Source organism: Pimephales promelas, chromosome 14, assembly GCF_988280905.1.
Source record: "Pimephales promelas chromosome 14, fPimPro1.hap1.1, whole genome shotgun sequence".
Lineage (NCBI taxonomy): Eukaryota > Metazoa > Chordata > Actinopteri > Cypriniformes > Leuciscidae > Pimephales > Pimephales promelas.
In genome coordinates this window covers 28257525-28281521 of record NC_142782.1, presented here as the reverse complement: position 1 = coordinate 28281521, position 23997 = coordinate 28257525, and the positions used below count along the sequence as shown (strand labels likewise).

The 23997-nt window shown below is 37.3% G+C and overlaps 1 protein-coding gene and 1 long non-coding RNA gene across 2 annotated transcripts in view; one reads left to right on the top strand and one right to left on the bottom strand.

Annotated features, from left to right (window-relative positions):
* Positions 1–17948, top strand: part of acbd6 (acyl-CoA binding domain containing 6) — a 32901-nt gene extending 14953 nt beyond the window's left edge. The window contains exons 7-8 of the mRNA XM_039663983.2: positions 13167–13197; positions 17503–17948. Coding sequence (XP_039519917.2) covers positions 13167–13197; positions 17503–17657 — 186 coding nt within the window. The 3' untranslated portion in view covers positions 17658–17948. The remainder of the gene's footprint in view (positions 1–13166; positions 13198–17502) is intronic.
* Positions 4371–23305, bottom strand: LOC148973745 (uncharacterized). The gene is made up of 3 exons (XR_016146545.1): positions 23176–23305; positions 10323–10416; positions 4371–4481 (listed from the first exon to the last, which is right to left on the bottom strand). It is a non-coding gene; the product is annotated as an uncharacterized LOC148973745 (long non-coding RNA).
* Between the last annotated feature and the right edge of the window lie 692 nt (positions 23306–23997).

Sequence of the window (23997 nt, the reverse complement as noted above, 5' to 3'; positions counted from 1 at the left end):
TTTTGAATCTATGCCAAATATATATATATACAGTATATATATACATACTTGGATCATAGGTGGTCCCCTTACATGAATACAGCCATGTATAGTCTACAGATGTCCTTCAAAGTTCTGTGCTGGGTTACTGCACTGACCAGCAGAAGGTGAATATTGCTGGACGACAGCAGGAGAATTACTGAGGGCAGATTTATTAAGTAGCGTTTAGGTGGCATGAGAGAAAATATGGCCGTGTTAAATCATGGTACTGCTCCTGCCAAAATTATTATCCTATGTTAATACTTTCAGGAAGTGTGATTTGATAGCAATATAAAACTTAGTAGCCACTCATTAGGTTCAAGAGTGAGCCATGACTGTGTTTGAAAAGCACACAACGAAACCACAAATAGCTCAGTTTAGATGTATTTTCTTATTTATAATAGTTTTTCAGGTACTTTGCACTGTGTTTACCAACTGACTTTGATTAAATGCAATCTAAGATCAAAGTTAACACATTATCTATGAAAAATATTACAATGATGGTTGGCGTTCACGCATCTGTCCTGTGATCCGATTTCAGCTTAGTGTTAAATAAAGATAAAAGTGGTTTATATTTTTAATTTGTTGATTGAAAGGGGGGGGGGAAGCGAGGGGAAAAATGTTATTATGTCTTCAATGAAAATTGTATTGAAATTAATCAGCTGATGGACGTGGTGGTCGTTGAGTGTGGTAGTTTGAATATCGTGGTGTTTCGGTGTAATCCTGGATCAAGAGAACCACAATAGGAGCAAAAAAGTCCCCTTGTTCTCTCAGATTAGCTCATATGCCACCTGTCAACAGCCACCTGGACAACATCACAGTGACAATAAATATTTAGTTCTCTCTGCATAATTGAAGAGAACTGGGGCACATGGGAGAGTTTGGGGGGACTCGCTTTTTCCCGCGCATAGAATGTAGTTCATGTGTGGCACAGTCAGTTGTGTACTGGTAAAGTCTGTGTCTGAGTTCACGCATCTGTTGTTTTCAATTTCAATTGTGTGCTTGTGAATATGTCTATAGAGTATATGTGGTGTGATGCATCAAAAAGAATTCTCATTATAATCAAAGCTGTGAAAGCATCCGATTTGTTTTCGTCACAACCTTTTTTATACATATGTGGATGTTTTTGCATGGTTCACTTCAGACATTCTACTAACTATAATTAACTCTGTAACTACACATCAACTAACTCTCATTAAACTATAGAGGGAATGCATTGACGTCACTTTCCCACCGGAACAACCCCCCTCAGAAGATCTGCTGCGTGACTGGATTTAATAGGGGGAACTGCGAAAATGCGACTAAAACAAACTAATTTTTATCAATTTAAACAAAATGTTGGACTCAATATAGTGTTCCTTACAACTTAATAATGATCCAGTGATCCATGAATATTGACATGCAGCCAGGAATCGTGTTGCCATACTTCGACACCTAAACATAAGCTAAAGCAAACGCTTTATATAAATACAATATAGGTAGGTCTAAATCCGGGTGATCACTTATATCAGTGTTAAATATAGCCTATATATATCATCATATCGTCCAGCCCTAAAACGACGAGACTTACATTTGAGATTGTAGATTGACAATCTTTTTTTGACTTTGCATTATAGAATGTATTCCACCTAAGCATTCAGACACAATTATGTCATCATAATTTAAATTTACATAACGTGATTTTATTTATTGTGATCAAAGCCTGAAACCTAAGCATACTTAAAACTATTATTGCAGCCTTGTAATCACAATATTGCCATCCAGCAATGCAAGTATATATTTTTTGTAGTCCGCTTGTATTTGAACTAGTTTGCAAGTCAGATGTCTTGTGGACTTTTTTCAAATTTAGCTTGAGCTACTCTTGTTCTTCTCTTTCTTTATTTTTTGTATTGGTAATTCTCAGTTTTTCTGTCATTCTCCTCCTTTCTTTGTGTGTATTCTTATGAAAACAACATGATCCGCCAGCAGTGTAGGGTGAATCCCAAAGCTGCTGTGTCTAATTAATCCACTCCCCTTCCTGCACGGCTGCGCTGGCCACACGCTCTCAGTCCATCAGATTGAAATTCATAACTTAATTGAGGTCAGAGCCTGGAGCCGAGAGAACAAAAGGCCCTGGCGAGGACCAGGTAGATCAATAGTGATAAATATCTGCCTGGGCTACTAGTAGTTCATGGTGAAGAATCGTTTGGGACAGAGAAAGGATGCTGTTTATTTACAGGTAATTTTGCGGTAATGGAGAGATGTTTGTTTGTGCCGTAGGTTCCTGATTGCAGTTTTAAGGGTTTGATTTGGTTTTACATCATTTTATTGTAAAATGATGTGTATGTAGTTGGGAATCCTACACATTAAGTAGGTTTGAAAACAAATGTCAGTGTTTGACTTCTCATTTTCAAGTTCTCGCTGCACTCTTTCTTAATCCCAGCAACTGTTCAGAATTCCCTGTTGAGAACATTTTTACACATTCAGGTCCTTCTGCTGCTGCCACAGGTCCACTATAACAAATGGTTCCATCCTCCACTTCATAACAAATACCAGAGCCAATCTGTCATAAGATTGGCGAGGAGAGGCGTCCAATCGCCAGCTGCATGAGAATGGGGCTCAATGGTGGGATGGGGGTGAAACACCTGAGAGTCACACACTTTTACAGCTCAATCACTGGAGTTTTGCTTCTAATCTAAGGCTGGCTTTGCTATACAAATCGTAATTATTGTAGGGTAACATTCGAAGCAGTGCAGGGCAGTCAGTGATTTTGGTTTCTCTAGTTTTGATTGCTAGTTTGGCACGTTGTGAAGTCCAATTGATTTTAGCGAAAACAAAAAAAGCAATTTGTGTGAGTCATTGTTTAAGAATGTTCCAAGAAGTCCTTGCTCTGCTTTTTATTTTGAAGTGAAACATGTTTTTATCACTCTTTTTCAACTAGGTGAAATAGATTTAATCTAATTTTGGTTAATCCAGTTTGACTCCCAGCAATTCCCCCCTGTTCACACCTGATTTTAAGATGCATTTTGCTCGATCAGATCACAAATAGACAAGGGAGACATATTCCTATTTAATCTGTCTCTTTTGACCACTTTTGTCCTGATTTCTTTGAGGAGACGGTCTATGGGCAGGTAAATGTCTGGGCTTTTTCAGATCTTTAGATCTAATGCACAAAATAACCTCACGCAATTTACATATGAACACGCACGGAGATGACGGAAAAACAAACGGAGAGCATTGGCACGTTTTTGGTCTTCAAACCAAACAAAGTTTGAATCCTGTCTGGTTGGCGCTCTTCCCATAATGTTTATGCAGTAAGTCTGTAGGCATAGAGTAGGTGGTCTTTTGTGGCTGTTCGAACACATTCGACCACGAGCGTTTACACTACGAAAGCATTCCGGTCGAATTACCTCTGGAAGTGACAAGCTCGAAACGTTTACACCTGTATTTAGTGTCGTCCACTTGTGCTCCGATCCACCAATACGCATCTTAATACCACATGTAAACAGGGCCTAAGCCGCTTCAAATTAAAACATCTGTAAAATTCACAAATGTAAAAATGTTTAGGAAAAAACACTAGAGTCTTGCTGTAAAGTACACCAGGCTTGCAGTATGCCCTGCCCTTATATCACACCATTCCGCACATATTTTTTGCAGCACCGACTGATTTGCATAATTCCTTTAGTGAATCGTGTGCTAAAATGCAGAAAGCACGTTAAAATAAACGACGCCATCAGCGGGCTCAATTCATTCTCATCGAAGTGTTTCATTCCAGCCGCGGGCAGCTTAACTCCTCTGATGAAAAGCCTCTCCAGAACCATCTGTTTCTCCCTCTTCCTGCCGCCTTGCCACAATACGTACACTCAACAGTTTTCTTCCTGTTTTCAAACCATCCACATAAATTGTGAAGGACATTAAAGCTGTCCACAGCTGTGTGCTGAGAAAGAGGGAGAGAGAGAGAGAGAGATTGAGCATATTTCCCAGCAGGGGCAGAACTTGCCCTGTGGTTTATTAGTTTTCCCCCCACAGCTATTTAGCTGCGCCTGCAACATTGATTTTCATATTAGAGCGGTTTATGCATTTATTTATTTTATGTATTTCTTTTTGAACTGCTCTGATGATCCTAGACTTGCCCATGGTAATTCTCTGCCACTCTTGGCCCATGTGAAATTGCTTAATGGATCCTAAGACGTCCCCTGGGGTGGACACTGAGATGCGGACACAGGCGAGAGAGGGGGCGGGACTGAATTCAACGAGTGCTTTTTGTTTTCATTTGCACTTCTTCTTAAATGCTATGCGTTTACCCAAAGACTGTCAATGGGAAAAGAGAGTCACTAATTCAAAAAGAACAAAAACAAAACCCGGACAATGATTTAATGTGGTTGTAGGAAGGCGTGAGTGCTGGTTATGCAGCTGATTAACATACATACTCTGTTGTGCTTTAGAGAGAAGAGAGATGAACGCTGCTCTGCCTCGAGGATTGACTGTAAAAGAAAAAAAATCAATCAGTCGTGCAGCTACTAATCAATCTCCCTCTGAATATAACAGCCAACTTAAACAGCCCCGTTTTCCTTAAGCGTTTCTTTGGAGACAATGTGTCTTTCTATATTTTTTTTACTGCTAAGGCACAGATTTAAGTGGCCCTATTCGATGCTTGTCACAATTGAGTTTTTTCCAAAAAATCCTCAAGTGTGGTGCCATTAAGATTGTTTTACTGCTCCAGATTGCATCGGAGCCCACATGATCTCAAATCGTAAATATCAAACATGCTCTGACGTGATAGCCACTGAGAGCGAGCAAACTTCACCGGATGGTGCGTGCTTCTATAGCTGAAACTTGGCAGCCACAAACATGTAGTTGTACACCTTCATCTTCCAGTAAAGTAAAAATCACACCAGGAGAACCAGCTGACGAAGATGGTCGTCCTCCATCTCCATCTTTCTTCATCTGTTTTTCTTCTTCGCATTCAGAGGATTATAATGCTAAAAATTGGTTAAAACTGCCCTTATGTCTGTGGTTTCCCACAGTTTTAAAATCGATTAAGATTTGAAAGTCAAAAGAATAGTCCAAAAAGTTAAGGGAAGATATCATCGCCCTTCACAAACAAGGAACAGGATACAAAAAGATAGCGAAGGCACTAAATTTTCCTTGATCAGGGATTACACTACCTGGACGGGGCGAAAAAAGGAAGGTATCAACAGCTGCAACCAGATTTCTGAAACTGCAAAAGACCAGTAAGACTTGGTGGCAACAGGCACAGTAAGGCACTAAACGCATGCGGTTTCCAAGACGTGAAAAGTGCTAAAAATCATATAAATAAGCCACAGATGTTTTGGTATTCAGTTCTGTGGAGGCCCTATGGATCAACAGTAATCAATCTCCTGAACTCCAAACTGAATGTCAGAATGGGAAAGAAAGGTGATTTAATCAATTTTGAGCGTGGCATGGTTGTTGGTGCCAGACGGGCCGGTCTGAGTATTTCACAACCTGCTCAGTTACTGGGATTTTCACGCACAACCATTTCTAGGGTTTACAAAGAATGGTGTGAAAAGGGAAAAACATCCAGTATGTGGCAGTCCTGTGGGAGAAAATGCCTTGTTGATGCTAGAGGTCAGAGGAGAATGGGCCGACTGATTCAAGCTGATAGAAGAGCAACTTTGACTGAAATAATCACTCGTTACAACTGAGGTATGCAGCAAAGCATTTGTGAAGCCAAAACATGCACAACCTTGAGGCGGATGGGCTACAACAGCAGAAGACCCCACCGGGTAACACTCATCTCCACTTCAAATAGGAAAAAGAGGCTACAATTTGCAAGAGCTCACCAAAATTGGACAGTTGAAGACTGGAAAAATGTTTCCTGGTTTGATGAATCTTGATTTCTGTTGAGGCATTCAGATGGTAGAGTCAGAATTTGGCGTAAACAGAATGAGAACATGGATCCATCATGCCTTGTTACCACTGTGCAGGCTGGTGGTGGTGGTGGTGTAATGGTGTGCGGGGTGTTTTCTTGGCATGCTTAAGGCCCATTAGTGCCAATTGGGCATTGTTTAAATGCCACGGCCTACCTGAGCATTATTTAAGACCATGTCCATCCCTTTTTAGCCACCATGTACCCATTCTCTGAAGGCTGCTTCCAGCAGGATAATGTACCATGTCACAAAGCTCGAATCATTTCAAATTGGTCTCTTGAACATGACAATGAGTTCACTGTACTAAAATGGCCCCCACAGTCAGATCTCAACCCAATAGAGCATCTTTGGGATGTTCTGAAGGCGAAAGGGGGTCAAACACAGTATTAGGACGGTGTTCCTAATATTAAAATACAGATTTTAATTGATGTGCATTTACATAGTGACATTTACAGTGGCTCAAAACCATCCAATCAACTATACTATCTGCTTTATAATATAATATTATATCCACCATCTGCATTTTTTTTTAGTAATTGTTTGTGGTGTGATGGACGCCTTCCACTGAACTCCTGTTTGTGAAGATGCGCTTTAGTGTTTTAAGAATACAGCCTGACCTGACGTTTACAGAGGGTTTGTCAAGGACATTTTGGGATTGAGTGATATGCACTGACAGGCTAACCCTCACACACACAGACTGGCTGGCAAGGTTAACACACTGCACACAGAGGTGAAATAGATTCAATTAGGAGCGGTCCACCCGCCTGATCCTTTTAACCACTTAACTGTCACTGTCCCACAGGTGGGACGTTTGCCACTATATTTTTAAAACATTAATATCTTAGTAAATACCTTAAATAATATTGACAAACTATATATCATTTGAAAGCTTACAATCTCTAGTTTCCATATTTGGTGACTGATTTTCAAAATATATTACAGAGGAGCCATAATTTATCAATATAAAACAAGAATATTTTCATACTCATAAGGCGTGTTCAGACCTTTATTTTAAAATAGCAGTAAACATGAAAAATCATGAAAAAAATGGTAGATACCTCAGTTTGTTTTCATGCCAAAAGTTCAAAAGATAACATCCATTCAATTATTTTGGAAAAAAGAGGTCTGAAAAGTTTGAAATATCAAGAAAAACATAATAAATTCACCATTTGTGACGTGGCAGCTAGCTATGACTTACATGCGTGTTCTTTGTATGTGTTTCTTAGAGGTTCAATTCATATCAAAATCTGCCAAACTTCCCATGCTACTTCTGAATAGGATCTCTACTTCAGAAATTGTATGAAAATTGTGAAAATAATGGTTCATATCACTCAAAACACGAATGGAAATGCAGGCGCCCTTATATGGGCAGTAATGGAGTCTGATTGTGCCCTAGTGAAAAAGTTTGGTACTGCGCTCAAACAAAATCTTACTGAAAGCTCATTTTTTGAGATATCAACCTAAAATTTGAAACACAACTTGTTCAGATTTTTGGCTTTGATATTTCTGCCATTTTAGAGTAGCCCAGGTTTTGAAAATATATATTTAATGTAAAATATGAATAATTAATATTTTTACATTGTACATTTCCATAAACTCAAACTTCTATAACTTTTTTTCTGTTTCACTTTCTTAATTTATTTCACTTCTACAAAAATCTGCCAAATGTCTTCTTTAAAACAAGACCAATCATATGTCTATATTCCAAAGCATTCTTGAATTACAACCATTTAAGTTCGAAATGTGCATTTTCATGTCTATTCAAAAAAGGGGGGGTGACAGTTAACAGGTTAACACAGCTTTCCCAACGAGAAAGTACCCTTGTGCGCACACTTAAATGGGTCATTCCTTCTCATCTTCTTCAAATGTGTCTCAATATATTGTTAAAATATTAAACTTGCTAATTTTAAAAGTTCTAGTTACATTTATTGCCAGTTTTCTTTAATTACAGTATCACAGGTGAATATAGGTTTTTTTTTCCTACTTTGGTTTAAGAAGATGATGCCATTTTTCTATTAGAGTTATGCACTAATTTATACCAGCAATTTATTAATAAATATTCCAGGTGTTTCTTAATGTTATCCTTTCTCTAATTTCAATGTTCCAAACAAAACTATATTCATTTTGAGAATAATGTTTTAATTTGATTACATTATCCTCCAGAAAATTAAATCATTTTTACATTACAGTTAGTGTTTCTTACTTTAAAACTTTCCATTCGGATATATACTGAATAGAGATGGATGGATGCTTTCAAAGTTTTGGGTCAGTGAAGTTTTTTTTTTTTACGTTTTTTGAATGAAGTCTCATCATATTTCTCAAAATATAATATACCCTTTTATAGAAAGAATTCAGCAAATGCTCATTCATTTTTAAACATTACAAAAGACACTGCATAACAGCAATGACCCATACGTGTTTACATGTTTCCTCTGTATGACTTAAACATCTTCAGTTCAATATATGCAAAAGAACAAGAACTGCTTTATTGTAATGAAGAGGGAACCCAGATATTCATAAATCTTGTGTTCTATCTGTGTAAGACTGTAGGTGTTATGGTCATGCATACTTCTGCATTTTTTGCATGATTAATGGCACCTGCTCATCATATGCGTATCTGCATATGAATGCCATGTGGTTATATCGATTCACTCCTCTGTCTGTCCCTCTCTCCCCCTCCTGCATACTGCCAGGGTCATTAAAAACCCCTGCGCTCCCAGCGTACAGTGATCATAAATCATAATTGCATGTGCATTTTTCCCCATTTGTTTAATGTTTCTGTCTGGGACAGCAGAAGGAAAGAAAGCGAGCGAGTGAGAGAGATAAAGGGTGTTCCTGGGAGAGATTTAGTCGTACTAGATAAAGCTGTGATGGTGGCTCCCAGTACACCTACCATATGTCGCAGAGAGCCGCCGGGTTGTGCTCGGATGAAAACACGAAAGCTTTTAGTGACCTGGTGGGCAACGTATGTATGCCAACTCCTGTTGTAGCCTACACAGATGGTATTAGTGGACCGTCTTTACCACAGACACCACAGAGACATAGTCTTATCCATTACTATTTACACCTCATCTTTACTATTTTATTTCCATACTGTAATACTTTTCTCAGATGCACTGTTCTTTTTGTCATCAGATTTGAGGTATTCCTTTTTGGGCTAATCTGATTGGACGATGCTCCCTGAATGGGTTGGAATACACTGAATGTTAGTGATAGCAAAGAGTTAGAGTTTAGACTTTATACGCTTACAGTAGTACAATAGTCGTATTTAATAAGAAATAAAGTAAAAAAAAAATAATAACAGTTAAAATAACTGCTTTTTTCAGTTTTTACTCCAGTTTTTAGTCACATGATCCTTCAGAAATCATTCTAATATGCTGATTTTCTGCTCAAGAAACATTTCTTATTATTATCACGGTTGTGCTGCTTAATATTTTTGTGGGAATATTGATGCATTTTAAAAGGGTTCTATATGAAGCTCTATGAAATCATTTTATACATTTTTAAAATAAGATGTTTTTTATTAAAAAAAATAAAATAAGATATGTTTATCAATTGAATGTGTCTTCGCTGAATAGAAGTATTTATTTATTTCAAAATGATCTCTTCAACTGTGTATTTGCTAAGTACAAAAGTACAATGAATTGAACTTTCTGCTATTGTCAGCATTAAAACAAGAGTAAAAATGACATTTTGATGCACAGGTTTTCATCTCAGACTTTTGAACCCCACTTTTTCAGTAAAATCGTTTTTTGTATGATCCGCATTTTCATCTTTAGATTGGGATGTGATTGTGAATTTGTATATGGATTCAGTGATATCTTTGTTTTCTGGAACCTAGAGGTCTAGCAGTTTCTCTCTATGTAGTTTTGTGATAGGAGTTTACTTGGTCAAAATGGTATGCTGGCTTCTTACTTGACTTTTCCGCTTCTCCCTTGAAAACCAAATGGAGGACAATCCAATTTATGCCTGATTCCATCAGTCTGCTCTAGAGACATTAGTCCCTGACCCCCTCATACACATAAATACATATAAACATGCGCTCACACATACATGAACACGCATGCACTCACACACAGAGCTGGCTGCTTACAGGACTTCAAATAAATTTGAACATTTATTTTATTTGCAACATTGCAAAATTAGTCTGAGACTTTTTATATTTTTTTTATATTATCGAGTTGGTTTAGATATACGAGATGCATCCAACAAGTGTTCATCATATACATTCCTTCTGTACTCTTTAAAAAGCATCCCAGAATTGAACAGTGTACTTAAAAGATATGAGGATTTTGCTATATTATTCTAAAACATAGAAAAAAGTGGTATAAACTAGGTGTGAACAGACTATTTTGACAGGTGTATGTCTCAATCCATTTCCCATGAGTCATAGCAGTTTATGTGATAACCAACCTGTTTGTCTGCTGTCCCCGTCCACACTGGCTCTTTTTGTCCATACACTAGCTGACAGCTGTGAAGCAGAGCTCAGGGCCGATGCAGATGTTGCCTGCACACAAGATTAGTGAAAGAAGATTATGTTTCGTAAAGCCCTCAGTGTTTAATTATGGCTATATGTATTTATGTGCATCTCCATATCCTTTGTCGACCATTCTCATGAACAACTGCCACTCTATAATTTTATCTAGAAAGAAAGAGAGAGAATTCTGCTCATTTTGACTTCTGATCTCTTAATATTTGTGCTTATGTGGGTAAAACCACAAGTATTGTCCTTAATTGACTAATTTATATAGTTAAAATATATATTTCCAGTATGATTTTATGTAGCAATGTTTCCCTTACAATGTAGGGAAACCAGTTAGCTATTGTTAAAACTTTATTTGTATATAAAAAAGCTATTTCTATTTGTGTTGTTGCACTTTATTGTGTAAATAAATAACTAGTATTCATGTTCAGAGAGAAGTAAATGTATCAGAGAAAGGTGAGGAGAGAGACTGCATCAGTATTCTGTACGTCTAGTGGGATTTTAACCGGCTAATCCAATCAGAGAGCCTCTGGAGTCACTCTCTCGGCTCTCCGTAAACAATAGCATCTGACTCTGGGATCGTTTGAGAGCCCTGGCCCTGCTGCCGTGAAGATTTTAGTATTTGGAACAATGCTTTCAGACTTTAGCAGCACCTGATTGACAGGGTCATTCGCCATCTCTAATTTGGACAAGAAATTTCACTTGGTTATAGTTTAAAAGAACGAGTTTCTGAACGATAGCATCATAATTATGGATAATTATGGAAGCTTATTTACAGAATAAAGAATAAAAAAGGTAATTGCAACTTTTTACATTTTTTCAAGCTTCCATCGATAATAGATATTAGCGGTTTCAAAACCTTCTGAGCTGCCTAGTTAGACATCATTTTAAGTGATCACATGAGTGTAAAGTCTGTTTAAAAGACAGGAAAATCGCCTGTTTTGCAGCATCATGATTCCCAGAATGCAGTGCGACATGTTCAATTGAAAATCCATCTAAGATGGCGGTCAGAGAAATAATACTATACCGCATTTTCCAGAATGTCACTTTTTTTAGGCTCTAAAATGTTCTGCGACTTTCCAAAGTGCACAAATTTGTATTTGTGCTGAATAAGGGCGGTGTGTAAGCCCAAGTATTTATATAGCACACGTTTTAAATTCATTTAGGCTGGTGTTTATTTTAAATGCTGTTTCTTATGAATGCCACTACAATTTGTTTGTTTTTTATACTTCTATTTTAGTAATAATTTTGGATTTGTGGTAGAGTGAGGAAGAATGAAAAAACAGTAGTGATAATAATTGTTTGTAAACATTTCATTTCACGTTTATTTTACATTATGTCATAATGTAATGATAATATGTGACTTATAGACCTATAGCCCCGCCCCCTTTTCATCGCCATACTCTTGTTCTGTTTGTATTTTCACAGCATGAAGGTAAGATTTGACGGATTTACAAATTAACCGCTCGTTTTTGTTATGTGTTTTTACGCTTCTTAGCGTAAAGTCCGAAATTTTCGTATGCGTTTTTTCGTATTCGTGATTCAGCGCCTCTGAATTGTCAAAACACCATTCAAACTGCTTTCTACGGATGCGAAAAACACAGAAAATCGAACCCGATTCGATTTTTTTCATGACGGACGAATGTTTCGGAGGCAGTGTGCAAGCGTGATTGACAACGTGAGGTCGTATTTATTTTTTAACGTGCGAAAATTTCGAAGCCAATTTCGGACTCAGTGTGCAAGGGCCTTTAGTGTTGCATAGTTAACTTTTCAATCACCGTAAAGTCTACTTTCACATGTCTAAACAATATGCATGACCAAAACTATGTATGACCTGTATAGCAAATCCTTTGTACAAGAGTCTGTACAGTTGGCTAGTGATATTGTGTATGAAGGGTAATGCAGGTTGATGTTGTGTCGGAAAGACAAGCGTGCAACATTGCGTTAAACTCTCTCTGTCGTTCTCATTGGGTTCTGATAATCTCCACCAACCACCCAGCCAAAACAATACTGCCATTTATCATCATTATAAGGCTGAGAAGGCACATTGAACAGGCAATTATATCATAATTTGGCCTGACGACACATCATCCGCAGAACTTCCTGACCCCTTGAGTGTTGTATCCCACTGGATTTATATCCACACGCATGCAGGATCCTTAATCCCTAAATATTGCCCTAAATATGGCTTTCCCTGCATCGCACCTCTGAAACCACAAGCCGTGTGGCAATTTGTCACCAGCACACCAGGCAGATTGGTCCTATTGTATAAGCATCTATTGTTGTGTGATGGCCTCAGTCCCCGCGGCTAAACCATCCGACACGGTCCCAGCAGGGGATAATGAATAGATCATCCTAGACCTTTATACACATACAGCGCGATGGCCTCATAGCCTCGTTGAGCACGTGGGTCAAAGCCTTGTTCATATTAAACTGGTTTATATATCCACCCAAACAAAGTCCTGAAGCTTACTTGTTCAAAAGTCTGTTTTGGAGGTTAAAGGATCTGATTGTTTATCTGACGGGAAATCAATGTTTAATCTGTTCTCCTAATCCCTTCAATGTCCAACTCACCTGTTTTAGGTTCTATCATGTGGCGGTAGTTGAACTCAACAGGCAGGGCTTACACTTGAACATGTTTGTTTGTTTGTTTTATGGTCCTTTTGGGAATCTAAGTCATTATAGATAATGATTAGAAAATGTCTGAAGAGTTTCACAAGAGTTGGAATGGTTTGATATCTCTAACACGAAACGTCTTTCTTTTTCTCTCTCAGGATGATGAAGGACAGACAGCACTACACTATGGTAAGAACGCAACTATGCTATGGCAAGAAAAATCTTTATTCTTACAATTTAAATGTAAATCATCTATGGTAAAGGAATGTTTTGGGTTTAATGCATCTTTCACAGAACTGCGCATTAAAGGATACCAGATACTGATTACTTGGAGTGTCAACTATAACAAATTAATAAATTGTCAATATAGACCAGTTTACACCTCAAATAACACTGTTTCAACAAAACAAAATTTTTAATTAGTCATTTTAAACCACTTATAATTGTCTTGTCCTATAGACGTCCATGGTAAATGGATTACCGTAAACACACATTTTGTTTGTTTTTCCAAAACGAGGGACGAGTTATTTTATGAGTGATCTTTTTTATGGTTCAAACGTATTGGGTCGGTAAGCTTTAAAAAAACTCTCTTAAGCTCACCATGGCTGCATTTATTTGAGTGAAAATGCAGTAAAAACATTGCAAGTACCGGTAATCATGTGAAATATTTTTACAATTTAAAATAATTGTTTTCTATGTTAATATAGTTTAAGACGTAATTTATTCCACTTATGCAAAGCTGAATTTTAAGCATCATTACTCCAGTGTCACATGATCCTTCAGAAATTCTAATATGCTAAATTTGCTGAAAACATTTCTTATTATTATTAATGTTGAATACAGTTGTGCTGCTTAATATTTTTCAAACAGATTTAGAAAGTATAGAATAGAAAGTTCAAAAGAACAGCATTTATTTAAAATAGAAATCTTCTGTAACATTATAAATGACTTAACTGTCACTATCGTTCGGAAATATTTACTCTTTTTGGTGTAAATCTCTATAGAATTAATTAAGTTCTTGTCCACCTGAGCTCACATGTTACGGTAGAAAGGTGTATTTGTGTGTGAGTGTTTGGGACATTTGTCCCCACAGCCACACGTGTGGTAAACAGGACCTGTAATAATCACCAGTTGTCCCAGAGGAAATCAACAGTGTTCCTCTGTCATGTGACACTACACATGGGCGGCCTCCAGGCCCTTGTGCTCTATGTGTGTGTGTGTGTGTTTGCCATCTGTCCTCAGGTTGGTCGTGTGGCAGGGTAGACGCCTGAAGATGAGCACCCCTTAGGGAGGGGGAGCAGAAAAATGATGGGGGGGATGGGATATAAAAAAGTGACTAATAAACATAAGCGATGAACTCAGAGAGACGAATAGCACAGAATGAAAATTCATTTCCACCTCTCCCTGTGTGGGGCCATGCGGCTGACACATGATTAATTGAGGGGTTTACAGCACGCTGTAAATTGTTCTTCTTCTCTACGGCTCCCCAGAGGCGCGAGGGGCTTTACGGCCCAAGGACCCGCACGCGTGCCGAAAATAAAATACAGTAACAAAAAAAGAAAAGGAAAAATTTGGAATCTTTATTTCTTGTTGTTGCTTGCTACTCAAAGTGACCGTTATCCCAAAACAAGTGAAAATTCTGTCATCATTTACTCACCCTCATGTTGTTTTAGACCTGTGTGACTTTCTTTCTCGCATGGAATTCAAAAGAGATATTTCATACAGTGGAAGTAAATGGGGATCAAGAACAACCATGGTCACCATTCAATAACAGCTTGGACATTCTGAAACTACTTTTGTGTTGCACACAAGAAAAAAAAAAGTCATACGAGTTTTAGAATTCAAAATGAAGGTGAGTAAATGAAGTGAATTTCCTTTTTGGGTTCTTCTTACGCTGGCATTTCCTTTCGTTGCTATAGTGAAGCTTGCTAAGGAAGTTATAATTTTTTCAACATTTGCAATGTTTAAAATTTAATAAAAAAATATAAATTTAAAATTTAAAAATTACATTTAATCATTTAGCAAAACACGTTTTTTTTATGAGAAAAAGCACAAGCAATTTATTAATTAGGTAATTCTGAATTTTAAGAGTATTTTTTTTTATTAATTTGATCACGTTTGAATCAAAAATATATTTTATAAAATTTTTGACATTTTTACATGCATGCCATACAATTAAAAGTTCTCGGTCGTATGATTTTGTTTTATTTTTTAAAGAAATTATCAATTTTATTCAGCAAGGATGCATTAAATTGATAAAAAAAAAATGATAGTAAATATTTTTACATTGTCACAAATGTTTTCTATTTCTAATAAATGCTTACTTTTTCAATTCATAAATGCTTAAAACATCATGGATTCCACAAAAATATTAAGCCGCAAGACTGTATTCATTCGCTTAGCAATCACGTGGCAACATGCAACATTCTTGTGCTTGCCTTCTCTTTCTCCCCCTCCTTCTTTCTTATCCTTTCTCTTCCCTCATTCTCTCCTGGTCGCGGGTCTGAGGTTAAAAGCCACTCTTGTCACTCAGGGTTTTCCTGCTGACATCAGCCACTCACCTAAGAGTAAGAATAAGGAGAGCATTTCCCCTTTTTAAAAGAAGGCAGTAGTTGACACAGACGTGAAAAAGCACTCAAGCTTAGAGGATTGTCCCTGCATCAGCGTGGCAGAACACACTAACAGAGTTACAGAAGTGCTGGCCCTCCCTGCCCTGCAGGCTCCTAATGGGCCACAAACTGCCAATGGGGCACAAATGCAAGCGTGCTGCTCAACCACAGGTGCAGTCGTCATATGGACTGTAATAATTACCTTAAGTGTACGGGTGAGAAGACTGGGCTGGGTTAAGTTCTGTCATGGGGGTGTTGCCTAAGAACTGGTAGCATTTTAGTATCATTGAGATTAGTTTTATTCATATTTTCAATTAGTTTTAATTTTAAAGTCCCCCTGTGGTGAAAATCAAGCTTTTGTTGTTTATATATTTTAATGTGCTTTAAGACAAATGCACATTTTGAACTTAAATGGTTGTAATTCAAGTATGCTTTGGAAAATAGACGTAAGATTGGTCTCGTTTTAAAGAAGACATTCGGCAGATTTTTGTAGTAGTGAAATAAATTAAGAATGGGAAACAGAAAAAGTTATAGAAGTTTGAGTTTATGAAAATGTACAATATATTATTAAATATATTGATAAAATATATATTTTTAATATATATTATAAAATAATAATTTTTAATATATATTATAAAATATATATTTTCAAAAACTGGGCGACTCTAAAAATGCAAAAAAAAAAAAAATAAATAAAAAATATCAAAGCCCAAAATCTGAATAGGTTGTGTTTTAAATTTTAGGTTGATATCTCAAAAAATTTGCTTTCAGTAAGATTTTGTTTGGGCGCAAACAAATATATATATATATATATATATATATATATATATATATATGTATAATGATTATATATGTTATATACTGTGATATATATATATATATATATATATATATATATATAGTGCTGTCAAATTATACGTGTTTGTGTCTGTGCTTGTCTGTACTGTATATTATTTAAACAAAAAAAACGTATATGTTAGATGTGATTAATCATGATTAATTGATTTGACAATAAATTGTTTAATTAATAAAGATTACATTTTTCCTATTAATGATTTTAATAATTTGATGAATACTTTTTTTTTAAAATGTTTATAGTCATGCATGTTATTGCAAATTTATCATCATATCTGCTCAGCTTAATTGAATCAGTTCAGCAGTGCGCTGTTAAAAAAAATGCAGTTAGAGAAAAAAAGTTACTTTTATGAGAATTAAAATGTATTGTTAAATTCTCTCAATTTTATTAGAATAAAAGGCATATAATTTGACATGAAGATAAGGTAAAAACACTTGCCTCTAATAATTCCTGCTACAGATTTTGTGATTTCGGCAATCCTATAAGATCATTACAAATCACACATGGATCTAATAAACTTGGGTACGACATGTATGTAGACTGTAATGATGACAACACCTATTGAATCGTAGTCTACGACACAAATAAAACGCTATCAGCATGTGTTAGTGGTAATCGCACTTTAACAATTGTGGTTTTTATGTGCATTGAAATATGGTCATAGCTAAGGAAAAGAGGCCAACTTGGCATGTAATTTGGAGCAAAGTGGAGCTTAAGGTAAGTAGTTTTAAGTTTTAGCGCCATGTCGCGTTATAATATGCCATTTCATGTTGTATTTTATTGGCTAGTCAGTAGATGTAGGTCATAGCAGCAAACACACTGAGGTCAGCATGCTACATTTCTGATCTTTGGTCGCAAGACCGTGAACCTCTCTCACTGTAAGACTTAGGACCACCGTTTAAGAGCCACGACCACAGAAATCGCCACAATTGGTCATCTTTCGTTCGTGTGACTGACTCCCTTGCACAATATACAAACAAACCCAACAGTATTTGAGTACTACTTTCTTGTGTTTCCTTCTCTCTCTAGCCTCAGCTTGTGAGTTTGCAGAAATCGTGGAGTTACTCCTGAAGACCGGAGCCGACCCGTCAATCAAAGATCAAGAAGGCTCCCTTCCAGAGGAGGTGACAGAGTCTACTGCCATCTCCTCTCTCCTGCGCCAGTATACTGCTCCTAAAGGCTAAATCTCACTCTGTGAAACCCAAAAATCAAACCAAAACCACATGATCACCATCCTGTTAAACGTTTATACAAACTGTGCTCCTTATCCAGACGGTACATGCTGTCAAACCAACAATAGCTCTCGATCGGTTTAGCTTTTTAGAACTATTCTAGTTCATTCCATTTGGCTGTGAAGCACCAGTGTTATACTTTCAAACAGTTAAGTTCAGACAAACTGTCCTCCCTGTGCTAGAATGGTACATTCCAATGAATGTGTTACTGTTGTTACTATTAAAAACATGGAATCTCCTTAACATGGTGTCTCCTTTTTTTACTTGTTTTAGCACATATTTCTTTAGGAAGTCATTGCAAAATGGTTTTATTTTTGCATGAATGTCAGTGGTTTTCAACTAGAGAAAACAGCAAGTTTGACAATAAAATGTACAATAGTGCTTCAGAATCATGGTAGATGTCAATTGTCAAGCATAATATACAATGACATAGAAATGGTTTTAAAAATCTGGGGGAAACATTGAGGCATAAAACTTTGATTAGCACAAGAATTGATGAGCTACAGTACCTGAATCAATGGATAGTAGAACCTCTTTTTGATTCTCATTGGATCCAATATTAAATGTAGCACGATTATATATGTTATATCTTAAATGTGTTGGTCTCTGGAGAGTTAAAGGAGTTTAACTTTTAAAAAAACTTTTGCTGATAATTCACTCACCCCCATGTCATCCAAGATGTCCACGTCTTTCTTTCTTCAGTTGAAAAGAAATTAAGGTTTTTGATGAAAACATTCCAGGATTTTCTCCATATAATGGACTTCAATGGGAACCAAACGGTTCAAGGTTCAAAAGAGAGTTTCAGTGCAGCTTCAAAGGCCTTTAAACGACACCAGATGAAGAACAAGGGTCTTATCTAGGACCCTTTGAGTCATGACTTGAAAAAAAGATTTGTTCGTTTTGATGAACGAGTTCGAACAGGAGAGTCACGAACGCTCATCACAGAACAGAGCAAGGGGAGCATTTGTGCTTATAAAACTTAAACTTTTTGATTTATTTTTTAAATGACTGATCGTTTCGCTATAGATAAGACCCTTATTCATCATCTGGTGTCATTTAAAGCCCTTTGAAGCTGCACTGAAACTCTCATTTGGACCTTGAACCATTTGGTTCCCATTGAAGTCCATGATATGGAGAAAATCCAGGAATGTTTTCATCAAAAACCTTAATTTCTTTTCAACTGAAGAAAGAAAGACATGGACATCTTGGATGACATGGGGGTGAGTAAATTATCAGCAATTTTTTTTTTTTTAAAGTGAACTACTCTTTTAATAGCATGAAGTACCTCTGATCAATGACTTCATGTTGTTATCATTGAATTTTTGCCTATTTGAATCTTTATGCTTCAAGAACACAAATACTGGGTGACTAATATTTTTGAACATTTTCCAAACAACCAACAAATAGGAATCCTTAAACTTTGTTTTACTCTAAGCTTTCTAAAACAATGGGATGATCCTGTTTCCAATTGTGCAGTCATTTTACCATTGATCTTTGAAATTTTGTGGGCGAAATCAAGTCATTTCACACTTTCGTGTGTTCCACGTGAGGTCTCAAAATTTCTGCTCACGTGAATATTCCTTGTTGATCGGCAGAACGATGGAATTTGTTTTAAAAATGTGATAAAAATTTTGCTAAAATAGAGCTGATGTGACTACACCTTAAATCATCTGACTTAATAAATAAAAAGGGGGCTCAAGTGGAGGAGTGAAAAACCTTAGCCTGTGTTTGGGCCTGCAGAGCTGCATTCCTCCTCGACAGCAAGAAACTCTGCCAGTCACTTTAGTTATTCCACAGACAGGCAGGAATTATGGTATTGGTTTGTTTGTAAAGGCTGTTTGTCCCTTATTCCGGTAATTTCCATAAATCCGCTGGAGTTGGGGGAGGGTCAATGCCGCTGACGGCATCCTCCGTGGGCTTGTCTGCACGACAGTGACACTAAGCCCATTATGTTTCCATTATGTGCCTCAATTTCCCTCTGAGCTCTTCACTTTTGACATGGACTCCTCTAAAATCATGTCCCATATTGCTCAGCTTTCTTTACTTAACGTTTATGCATTTTTACAAGTCGCCTCTCTGGATGCTTCCCTAACACCATTAGTGCCAGATGGTGGAGGTTTGTTTCTCTCACTCTTTCCCTCTCTCTCTCTTACACTGTCTGTCCCTTTCACTTTCTCTCTTTTTGTCTCTCTCTTTCTCCAGCTATTCAGCTGCTTGTCCAGCTTAAATGGAATGGCATGTACTGGACGACTCGTAATTTAATGCTTTACTCCAGGATAGAATTTGCCAGCCAGCAAAATATATTGAAAAATATCCCACTAATATTTAAAAATAATAATAATTTGTAGGTAAAATATTGGTGCTCGGTGTGCTATATATGTAAGGGATATGGGACATTCAGCCAAAGAACAAAGACTCCAGCAATATTAAAGCAATATTAAAACTGAAAATGGTGCCAATTGCAATTGTATAAAACAAGACAGCGCAAATCGGCAATAGACATGATAAGTAGTGCCAGTTTCAGACAGTTAACCGAATAAAGTTCTGCTGAGATTACATTTTTTGCAGGCCAACCTGGAAGTTAGCGTCACCCTGGTTCCCTCAACAAAAACTGAGTTGTGGCTTTTATTGTCCTCAACAACCTCTAGTCCTATTTAGACACTTACTAGCAACCACTTTTTTAAGACACGTAAAAACTTTAAAGACAAAAAAAAAATCACAAGAAAAAAAAACTTCACCAGTTCATATCCTCTGTTGGGTCTGTTGAGGTCAGAAGTCCGCAATTGAAAACAAACACTGGAGAGCTGCTTTATGCTACAAATTGACATGTAATCATAATTGATGGCAACATGCACACTGTTTTTTTCATGTTCAAGTATCTCCTTTTTTTTACAAAGAACAACCTCCTGGATAACAACCACTCTGGTTTCAAAAGCGACCACTCAACTGAGATTGCCCTGCTCTCTTAGCCTAGATAAAACCAGACCATTCTCAGTTATAACTGATTTATGGTCTGGCAAAGCGTCATAGACAAATCATTTCAAGAGGGGCGTCACCAACGGACATCGGGGATAGACCTAAAACCAATCAGAGCAATGAAGGAGATGACGTATGCAAAGCGACGGAGAAACATCTCCGAGTGTTGTTCTTTGCTTGGTTTTTGACAAAAAGGAAACATTCAAATAGCTTAAAACAGACGCGATAGCTAATTCGAACGAGTGATGTTCGACAGCGGCATCCATATTTGTAATGTAGGTTACAAAATCTGCTTCAAAATCCCAGCACTGTCGTCATCGTGTAAAGCCCGCCCTAGCACTTCTGATTGGTGCCTCGATTTTGACGGATTGGAAATGGGCTTGAGTGAGCTCTTTGCCAGACTATATACCTTTCAGAGCAAATCTAAATTTGAGGGAAGTTGTGTGTGTTTTCCCAGGCTACTGCTCTCGGTTATTAAAGCTTTGAGACGAGCAGCGTCCAAATCATCAATTCAGTACTCATGTTGCTGGATCTCATTGTCTGCCGTTTTTGGCACAGTTAACCGATAGACGAAGGGCATCACAGGAACCACACTCTAATGGTTAAAGTCTTACTTGAGGGTGTTTTGGAGGGAAGTCACAACATCTAGCTACTGGAGTGCCTCAGGGCTCAGTCCTTGGACCACTTCAAGACATACAGGTGAAACGCAAGAAACAACAAGGCATCCAAAATAGAAGCAAAAGCATAACGTACCCGGTCACAGTCCAAAAATTAACCACCGCACTTCCTACTAATCGAGACGGAGGCTGGGACTAACAATATCAGGGAGCAACACTGTTAATGCAAAGCTGGGTAACGTTAGGTCTCTATTCACTTCTATAATCGTTATTACAAAGCAAACGGACTACACGAGTATAACGTTGTATTTATTAGCAGCGCTAATCATAAAGCGCCGAAATCATAACCTAAAACATTATAAAATGGTCTAACTAGTATAACTTCACACTCACAGTAAGGTTAGAAGTAGAAAATGATGTGCTTATTGATCTTTGAGGGGTTTAGCTGACTGAGGACGTCCATACAGTTTAATACAAAGACGACACTTGTCAGGATTTTACTTCGGTTTTGGGAAGGGAAAAAACAGACACCCCCCTCCAACCTCTCTGGGAAACGCATATCTGTGTTAAAAATGGCCCAGGCACAACGTTTAACCATATTTTTGATAAAATTATGACGGTAATAGCCTGCCGAGACCAAAAATATGAGACGCCTGTGTTGAAAGTCAATGGAGAGCTGTGAAAAAGTGTCGGACCTCTGTGGGAGTTCGTTCTTGGCTGCGCTGTGATTGGTCAATCTACGTTCTAGGGCGTGACTTAGCCAAAGGTGAATTGTGTGGCGACTTGTACAGCCCCAAGCAGAACACAAAACAGGTATTTTTCTCAATTCCCATAATCAATGGCGGATACATTGACGTATGCTCCAGCAGCCAATCGAGTGTTTAGTCTATGTATCAGACGACGTCAGATTTTAGACGGCTGACCAATCATAATCAATAGGCTATTTCAGAGAGAGCCAAGTAATAAACAAGAGTTCCAGTCAATCAAAGGCAGAGGTCATTGTAGAGCGTAGCCTATAGGCCATCAACTTAAGAGCTGGCTTAATTCTATATTATTATATCAAATGCAAATTAAAATAGTGCAGTACACCTCTACAGTTATATAAGCGTTTGGTTTGTCCGTGCAAAATGACCTTTCTTCATTTGTATGGCTGTTGATTTAAAATGCCAACTCATGTCACTGAATGCCATCAGACTCAAGAGAAAAATGCCCCGTATATGCAGCCCAGATTAAATTTAGTCTGAATAACTATTTGCATGTTAATTTATTACTTCTCACCCGGGAGGCTGGTGAATCGTTGGCTTCAGGAAGTTCGTAATAAAAGCTCGCAGATCGATGATAATGGCATTTGCGCTTGTGTTTGTCATCTTTGCAAAAGCAACAGTGCAGGAATTTGCTCAGATTTATATGTATAGTAGTGCTGTAAGTGGCGTGTAAATTATCCCAACTGTCTTTGTCGCTGTTTATCTTTGTAAGACTGAACTATTAAAGGCTGTACATTAATGGCCGCGGCAGCCCCAATCAATGGCTGCTGAGTGAAATCAGCTTGTTTGTGGCGTGTTTCCTTGCAAACAGTGACTGTTTTGCTATTAAAGTCCTTTTTTTTTAGGTTTATTCCATAAATATTGCTTTCATACCAGAAAATCTATACTGTTTCCAGCTAAACGCAAGCTGAAAACACAATCTAACGATATTAGTTATATTGTTTTAGTAACAATTTTGCCTTCTTCATACGTTTTTATGAATCGGATAGTTTAGGACGTGGTTTTGGGAGGGACCCCAAAAAAGGTTGTGGTTCTGTCTATAGCATAATATATTTCTATTTCGTAAATATCAAATCCACGCGACAGAAATGTCTTTTGAGTGTGATCATTTACCTCACAGTTGTGTTTTCTGGCCGTTGAGAACGTCATGCAGCCTGCTTGTCCTCATTTCACGGAGCAGTTTACAATTAGGCAACCTTTTAGGGGATTAGGGAAGGTTTGACTAAACAGCAATCTGCTACAGTCAGTGGAAGCAGAAGGATGAGCTTGTGGAGCCGGCGAACAGATGTGCGTCTGAAAGTTCCACGTGTGTGTGTGTGTGTGTGTGTGTGTGTGGATTTTTTTTTTTTTTTTATTGTTCTTGGTGTATAACCCCAATGTACGGACACATGTAGGCTAGATGTTTTTTTTGTAGTTCAAAACATTAATACCGAAAATTAAGTTAATTGCTGACGTGCACACTGCAACCGATTTGCAAAATAAATAAAATAATCTGTGCGTCCAATGCTTGAAATACTATAAGTGAATAATTAAAATACTCCAATAGCATTATTGTGTGAATAGCCCCTCGTGAACACTTTAAAATCATCATTAGACATAGTTGAGTTCAATGACTCTAAAACCATGGGAGGTTTCTCAACACAAAGTTAGTGTAGTGAAGAGATTATGCATTTTGTTTTTAATATATATATATATATATATATATATATATATATAGGCCTATATATGAAGAGTTCAGATGCAAAAGCCTCTAAGTGCCATTTGAAATTTTCTTCTAGAATGATCATTTTTATCAAGCTTGTATATTTAAGTTCAGTAATTTCATTTAAATGGCAATGATAATTACCTATTAATTGTTATTTAAGTGAAATTACTGAACTTAAATATGCAAGTTTGATAAAAATCCTCATTAAAGAAGAAAATTTCAAATGGCAT